General features: G+C 72.9%; 1 protein-coding gene across 1 annotated transcript in view; it reads right to left on the reverse strand.

Moving 5' to 3' along the window:
• CACNB1 (calcium voltage-gated channel auxiliary subunit beta 1) overlaps nucleotides 1-4,792 on the reverse strand; it is a 9,299-nt gene extending 4,507 nt beyond the window's left edge. The window contains exons 1-6 of the mRNA XM_026054404.1: nucleotides 4,706-4,792; nucleotides 3,269-3,355; nucleotides 2,278-2,397; nucleotides 1,703-1,825; nucleotides 808-944; nucleotides 649-725 (exon numbers count right to left, since the gene is read on the reverse strand). Of these exons, the coding sequence (XP_025910189.1) occupies nucleotides 649-725; nucleotides 808-944; nucleotides 1,703-1,825; nucleotides 2,278-2,397; nucleotides 3,269-3,355; nucleotides 4,706-4,792 (631 nt within the window). The remainder of the gene's footprint in view (nucleotides 1-648; nucleotides 726-807; nucleotides 945-1,702; nucleotides 1,826-2,277; nucleotides 2,398-3,268; nucleotides 3,356-4,705) is intronic.
• Between the last annotated feature and the right edge of the window lie 2,464 nt (nucleotides 4,793-7,256).

A 7,256-nucleotide genomic window follows, 5' to 3' on the forward strand; every position in this document is an offset into this window, starting at 1 on the left:
GTCGGAATAACCACGGACTGTTCCACCGCGCGGTGCAGGGGGAGCCAGTTTTGGCCGGCTCCATGCCATGGACCGTGGCGTTGGGCACGGACGAGCACGGCCTGTCCCTCCCCCGGCCGCGGGACACACACGCAGAGGCGCGCGGCCGCGGGGCCCGGCCGTGCCGGTGCCGGTGCCGGTGTCCGCGCCATGCTGCGCCCGCCGCGGCCCCGCACCCCAAGCAGGCGGTGTTAGCGCGGCGGGGGCAGGCGGCGGCGCGGCGGCTCCGTTACCTTCCTAAAGAAGGGGATGCGCTTGGCGTGGGCGGGGGGGGTGGTGACACTGCTCACGCTACTCTTAGGGGAGCGGTGCGTCTCCGCGGCCGCCGCCGCCTCCTCCTCCTCCTCCTCCTCCTCTAACTCATCGGCCTCAAAGGCAAAGCCAGGCACGTCCAGGCCGCCTGGGCGCGGGCGGGAGCCGCGGCGGAGAGAAGAACAGCGAGAAGGGCCGTGAAAAAAGAGGAGGGAAAACGGGAGCGGGCGCCGGGAGCAGCGGGGGGGCCGTGTCCGGCATGGCGAGCCGCTCCGGGCACATTGTCCCCCGCCAGTGTCCCCGCCACGTCCCGTCCGCCCCGTCCGGGGCCGCCCCGCGGGCAGGGGACGCGCTTACCGCTGGCCGGCGGGGTGGGCCGGCGCGGCCCCGCGCCCGCGTCGCCCGCGCCGGAGCCGCCGTTGTCGCCCGACCTGCTGCGCGGGCAGGGGAGAAGCAGAGAGGGCGGTGGGCGCGCGGGCCGGGCGCGGGCCGGGCGCCGCGGGCCGCCGCTCCCACCTGGAGCTCAGGCGGCTCTGCCTCAGCTTCTGCTCCTGCAGCAGCCGCATGGCGTCCAGCTTCACGGGGCTGGGGATGAAGCCCACCTCGCAGCCCTCCTTCACCAGCCGCCCGATCCACCAGTCGTTGTTGTATTTCTGTAAAGGGGGGAGGCGCCTGAGCGCCCTGCTGCACCCAGCGCCTCGGCGCCCACCACCCAAYCGGGCAGTACCCACCACCCAGCCATGGCGCCCACCAGTCAACCACGGTGCCCACCACCCAACCACAGTGCCCACCAGTCAGCCATGGCACCCACCACCCAACCGTGGTGCCCACCACCCAACCATGCCAGCCTACACCCAACTGTGCTGCCCAGCACACAGCCATGGTGCCACCACCCAGCCATGGCGCCCAACACCCAGACTTGGTGCCCAACACCCAATCACGACGCCCACCACCCAACAAGGGTGCCCACCAGTCAGCCATGGTGCCCACCACACAACTGTGGCACCCACCACCCAACCACGGCACCCACCACCCAACAAGGGTGCCCACCACCCAACCATGGCAACCACCACCCAACCACGGTGCCCACCACCCAACCATGGCACCCACCACACAACCATGGCACCCACCACACAACCACGGCACCCACCACCCAACAAGGGTGCCCACCACCCAACCACGGCACCCACCACCCAACAAGGGTGCCCACCACCCAACCACAGCACCCACCACCCAACCACGGCGCCCACCACCCAGCCCCACAGCAGCTCCCCTGTCACCGCCAGCCCCTCGCACCCCCAATTCCCACATCCCCCGGGCACCTGCCCCCCGCCGCATCCCCACCACGTGCCCACGTCGCCCGCGCCTCCCCGAGCCCCCGGCACCGCTGGGCGCCCCCGGTGCCCCCCACCTCCTTGATGTGCAGGAAGTCCTTGGGCTCGAAGCAGATGGCCATCCCCTGCACGGGCACCTCGTCGCTGCCCGACGGGTTGTAGCCCACGTTGGTCCGCACGGCAAACGCCACCGGCTTCGTCTGCGGCCACAGGGGCCCTCAGTGGGGGGGGGCAGCTCCCGGACCCCCCCCACTGCCACCCTGGGTCCCCTCCCACCCCCCACCAGAGCCTGGGCTCTGCAGCCTGCTGCCTCGTTAGTTAATTGTGTTGGACACAGGAGCAGAGCCGGGAATTGGGGGTCCCACAGCCCCCCCTGCACCCTGTCCCCTTCCCCAGCGGGGACTTCACTCCCCCCTGGGAGACCACCCTGGACCTGAGGGGGCCAGGACGGCTCGGGGGGACACGGGGCTCGCAGGGGGGCTCCCTGTGTCCCCCTTGTCCCTCCCTTGCAGTGGCACTGGGGAGGACATTGAGGAGCAAGCAGGACCCAGAGGCAGCGGCAAGGGCCCCGCGCGAGCCAGGGGCTTCCCCGCAAGCCCCCCGCGCCCAGGGCAGCCCTGGGGGCACCCCTGTCCCCGTCCCCCCATCCCACCTTGGCCTTCTCGAGCTGCGCCAGCGCCTGGCGCTCGGCCTCCTTGCGCAGCGCCTCGCGGTCCTCCTCCAGCGACACGTCCGAGTCCGACGGGCGGCTCGTGTAGGACTCGGCCGAGCCCTGGCGCCGCACGGGGGGCAGGGGGGGTCAGCGGGCACCCCCCTGCACAGCCCTGCCCCGCGCCTCGGTTTCCCCGCGGGACGGCCGGGGTTACGGCGGGGCGGGCGCCGGRCGCAGCTGTTCCCAGCGCTCCGGCCGGGAAGGCGACAGGCGACACCGGGCACGGGCGCCGCGGGGGACGGGGCCGCGGGGGTCCCCCGCCGCGCCCCACAGCCCTGTGGGGACCGCAGCGGTCCCGGGGGCGCGAGGGTCAGCCCGGGACAGGGTTGGCGAAGGGGCCCAGGCGTCCGGGCGGCCTCGGGACGCCCTCCTCGAGGGCAGCAACGGCGCTGCCGCCACCCAGCCGCTCTGCAATCCCGTGGGCTTCCCCCCAGGAAGCCTCATTCCCCCCCAGAGCCCCCCGGCATGGTTTGCTTGGCGCGCACTGCGGCTTGGCACCGACCCCCCAAGACCCCCAAAACGGGGCGCCCCCAAAGCGAGCCCTGCTGGGGGCGAGGGGACAGCGGGAGGTCACCTGGGGCCGATGCCCCCCCCCGCCAGCCGCACGGAGCCCAGGGGGGCGCACGGGAGGCACAGGGGGGTCCCGACGCGGAGGGCGGGGAGGGGGGCTCACCAGGGCCTCATGGTGGTGGTCTTTGCTGCCCACGTCCATGGTGGCGCGGCGGGGGCCAGCGGGCGGCGGGGGTGGCGCCCGCGGCTCCGGTTTCAGCGCCCGCCGCCCGCCCGGGTATATTTAGCCCCGCGCGGGAGGGGACAGGGGCCACCGGGGCGGCGGGAGGGGGGGCGGCGCCGCGGGGGGGTGCCGAGCGAGCGGCTCCGCGGGCGCCGGTGGCCGCGGGGGGCCCCGCGTGTCCCCCCCCGGGCCCCTCACCTGCCGCACAAAGCTGTTGGACGTGGTGTCCGAGGAGGTGCTGCCGTCCGAGCGCTTGAAGCGGCTCTTGCGCTTGCTGTACTTGCCCTGCGGAGAGGGGGCGCTGCTGAGCGGCGCCCCGCGGACGGAGCCGGCCTTCCCGGGAAGCCGGCCCGTCCCTGGGGCCCGGTGTTGAATCCGCCGGGGCCGCTCTCCGTGGAGAGCACGGGGAGCACTGGGATGACTGGATCCGCGGGAGAGCCCGGCCGGCCGCGCCTGCATCCTCACTGCCTCCTCTGTCCCCGGCACCACCGCCACCCCCCGGCATTGCCACCGTGCCCCAGTACAGCCGCTGTCCCCCGGCATCGCCGTCGTCCCTGGCATCGCTGCCACCCCCTGGCATTGCCCGTGTCCCTGTCCCCCTGCCGCGGTGCCCGGCCGGCTCCAGGGCATCTCGGARCATCCCGGCGGTGCCGGGACGTTGGGGACACCCACGCGGCCTGCATGCATGGCTGTGCCCCACACTTGCACACGTGTGCCTGTGCCCGTACCTGTGCACACGTGTGACACACACGTGTGCCACGAGCGCACTCCCCCCAACCTGCGGGGGCACACGGGGAGGAGGGGCAGCCCCCCCGGCGGGCGCGCGGGCCGGGGCGGCGAGCGGGGACAGCTGGGCCCAGCTGCCACCGGGCCGGGGCCGCGCGCCCCCCACGCAGGGCACCAGCCGGTATTTTTAGGCTCCTCGCCCCCCCGGGCCCCCGCGCCACGCGGGGGAGGCGACAGGGACGAGGCTCCAGCAATGTCCCCCTGCCAAGGCGGGGGGCCCTGCTGCTGTCGGGGGGTGAAGAGCAACCCCCCCCAGCTGCGGGGGGGACCCTCCCGCACCCACGGCCTGGCAGCAGCCGCGGGGGCCTCGGTTGCCCCCCGTCCCGCTCGCTCCGGTGGGCTCTGTCCCGGTACAGGCGGCTCTGGCCGCACGTGGGGCCGGTGCCCGCGCGGAGCCCGGGATGCAGCACTGCCCGTCCTGCTCCGGCGGCTCCTGCGGGCACCGGCCACCCCGCCCTGGCACTCGGGATGGGGGGGACACCCCGGTACCTGCTCCATGCAGAGTTTGCCCCATTCCTAAAAGTTTCCCAGCCCCGCGCTGGACCCCCTGCTCCAAGGGGCCAAAGCCCCCAGGACACGGTGACACAGCAAGTGACAGGGGACCCGCGCACCGCCCCCCGCCCCGCGGCGCTGCCATTAAACCGGGGGGGGGGAATCGGGGTCTCCCACGCGGGGTCCCCCCCACAGCATCCCGCCCGTGGGTGGGAGCCCTCCTGTCCTGCCTGGAAGGGGCCGAAATGTCCCCGGTGCCGGCGGCCGCGGGGGACGGAGCCGCAGCGAGCCCGGCCGTGGCGCTGGGGGGGCCCATGGGTGCCCCCCCCGGCCCCGCGTCCCCCCCGGAGCTGTCACCTGGAGGGCGGCGTTGTCGAACACGTCCATGGGGATGTCCTGCGTGGAGCTGCAGGGCGTGCGGGCCATGCCGCCCTCCCGCACCATGGAGCGGCCGGAGCGGGCGGAGCGGGCGGCGAACGGGGCGCGCGGGCCCGGCCCCGGCGAGCGGCGGCAGCAGGAGGACGAGGAGGAGGAGGAGGAGGAGGAGGAGGAAGGGGAGGAAGGGGAGGGGGGCGCGGCGGCCTCCGCCCCCGCCGCGGCCGCTCCCAGCGCGCTGCGGGATGCGGGGATGCTCGGCGGGATGCGGGGATCCCCCGCAGCGGGGCGGGCAGGGGGCGGGCGGCGAACGGGGCCCGCCTCGCCGCGGCGGGGGCGGCCGCTCGTGACCGCGGGGCGGGGCGGGGGCGGCCGGGCCCCCTCCCCAAACGGCAGCGCCCGGCGCTGCTCCTGCCCCGTCCCGAATCCCGCGTCGCGCCCGGCTTCTCCTCCCGTCCCATCCCTGAATCCTCGGGGGTCTCTGCGCCGCTCCTGCTCGGGGCGCTCCGTGCGCCAACCCCCCCGGCCCCCGCTCGCTCCCCAGGGGGATCCGCATGGGAAGGGGCATCCCCGGGACCTGGTCGGGATACGTGCGGGCAGGAAGGGGCTGCACTGGGGCACCCACCGGCCCCCGCCAGGCCGCAGCAGCGGGAGCCCCGCGGGACACGGCCACCCCCGTCCCCCCGTGTCCCCTCATCCCCCTCCTGCCATGGGGCCGTCACCTCCTCCTCCTCCGCACTAGGGGCTGATCCGAGACCGCCCACGCTCATCTCATCCCACGCCAACCCCGCGGCAGGGGCCGCAGCCGCCGGCTCCCAGGCAGCTGTTGGAAAGTTGGAAATTCCTTGGGATCCCTGCGGCGCCCGGAGCGGGGTCCCCTGGGGCGCCCGGCCCCGCAGCTGCGGAGCGACGCGCCTCGGGAAGCTGACGGCGCATTTTCCATCCGCAGCCCCCGTCCGGCACCGGCTCCTGCGGCTGCGCCCACCCATGGGTCGCGAAAGGAGCAGGGGATCCATAGGGAACGGAGGCCGGGATCCATAGGGAAAGGAGGCTGGGGGGATGAGCAGCCCAAGGGTACCCACGGATACCGTGCGGGAATGTGGAGACATCTTGGGATCCGTGTGGCCTTCCTTGGAGCCGGTTGTGCCCCGGGATTGCTGAATCCTGCATTCCCACCCTGCCCATTCTTCCGCCTACCCCATCCCCGCCTCCCGCATGGATCGGGGGGCTCCAGGCCCCGCACGGAGGCTGCAGATGCGGATGCAGCCGGGAGCAGAGGCCGGACTGGGCGGTGGGAGGCCCGTGCCGGCCGGGAAGGAGGCAGAGGACGGAGGCCCTTGGCCTGTCCAGCGTGGGACACCRAGGGGGGACCAGGAGCACGTTTCTCTCGCAAAACGGACCCCAAAATCCGCTCCCCGSTCTCCTCTCCTCGCACATCGGCTGCGCCCCGGCCCTCGGCGGCTCCCGCCTCCAACCAGCGGCCTCGGGAAGCCCAAGGGAGCAGAACCACGGCGGAAACGKCACCTTCGGGCACCGTTTGTCCCATTTGGGCACTGCTGAACACCCAGGTCGTCGGAACGCAGCGCGTTCGCTGCAGCACTTTGCTTTTCAGCCACGCTCTTTATTGCAGAACTCCCCCTTTATTGTCAGCTCCGCTGTTTATTGCAGAGGACTATTGCAGAACTCCCTGTTTTTCGCACACCACCGTTTTGCAAGTTTTTCCTTTTTCCAGGAACTCTTCAACAATCAGTTCCTGGAGAGGCTCCAGCACTTTTCTAGGTCRTTTCTTTCACAAAAAGGATGTCACTTGTCACGGGGTTCATTCCTGGCCTTATCACTACTCCTTTTTCTTTTCACAGAGGTGCGTTTGTCCRAGGGAAATACGAAATGACTGCGGATGTCCATGCCTTGGTTTTCCAAACGTAAAACGGTGCCAGTGGCACCACGGGCCCTCCCCTGCGCTCCGTTACAGAGCCCCGGGAAGATAAAACCCCCTCTGCCAACAGACCCAGCTCTGCCACCTCCGCGTTCAGGGCCTTTTTAGGGGCTTTCAGCGCAATTCCTCCCTTTTCTCAGCGCCGCTACGGCCTGTGGCTGCGGAAGGGCTGGAACGCCATCSGGAGCGAGGCCAGATCCCAGGGGCTGGAATGCAGCCCCCCGGTGACGCAGCCGCCGGGCGACCCCCCGGGGGACAGGGAGCGGCGCCGTGAAGCAGGGACCCCCTGCTCCTTCCTGCAAGCCCCACGGCCGGGAGAGCGGCCGGGACCCCTCCGGCTGCCGGGGCGCCGTCCCGCAGGGGCTGCTCGTGGCCCGGGACACCGGGACGCGGCCCACGGAGCCCCCCGGACACGGGGCTTCTCCAGCCCCCCCAACGTGGACAGGCCCGGACAGGCCCGGGCAGCCCCAGGACAAGCCCCGGGCCCTGTCCCTACCCCGCGGGCGGCCCCCAGCCCCGGTTATCCCAAATTCCCACCCAATTCCCGCCCTCCCTTAACCCCAATGCTCCCCCAGCCCCACGTGCCGCGCCCCCCCC

This window comes from Nothoprocta perdicaria, unplaced genomic scaffold, assembly GCF_003342845.1.
Source record: "Nothoprocta perdicaria isolate Ctin4 unplaced genomic scaffold, notPer1 scaffold_121, whole genome shotgun sequence".
Lineage (NCBI taxonomy): Eukaryota > Metazoa > Chordata > Aves > Tinamiformes > Tinamidae > Nothoprocta > Nothoprocta perdicaria.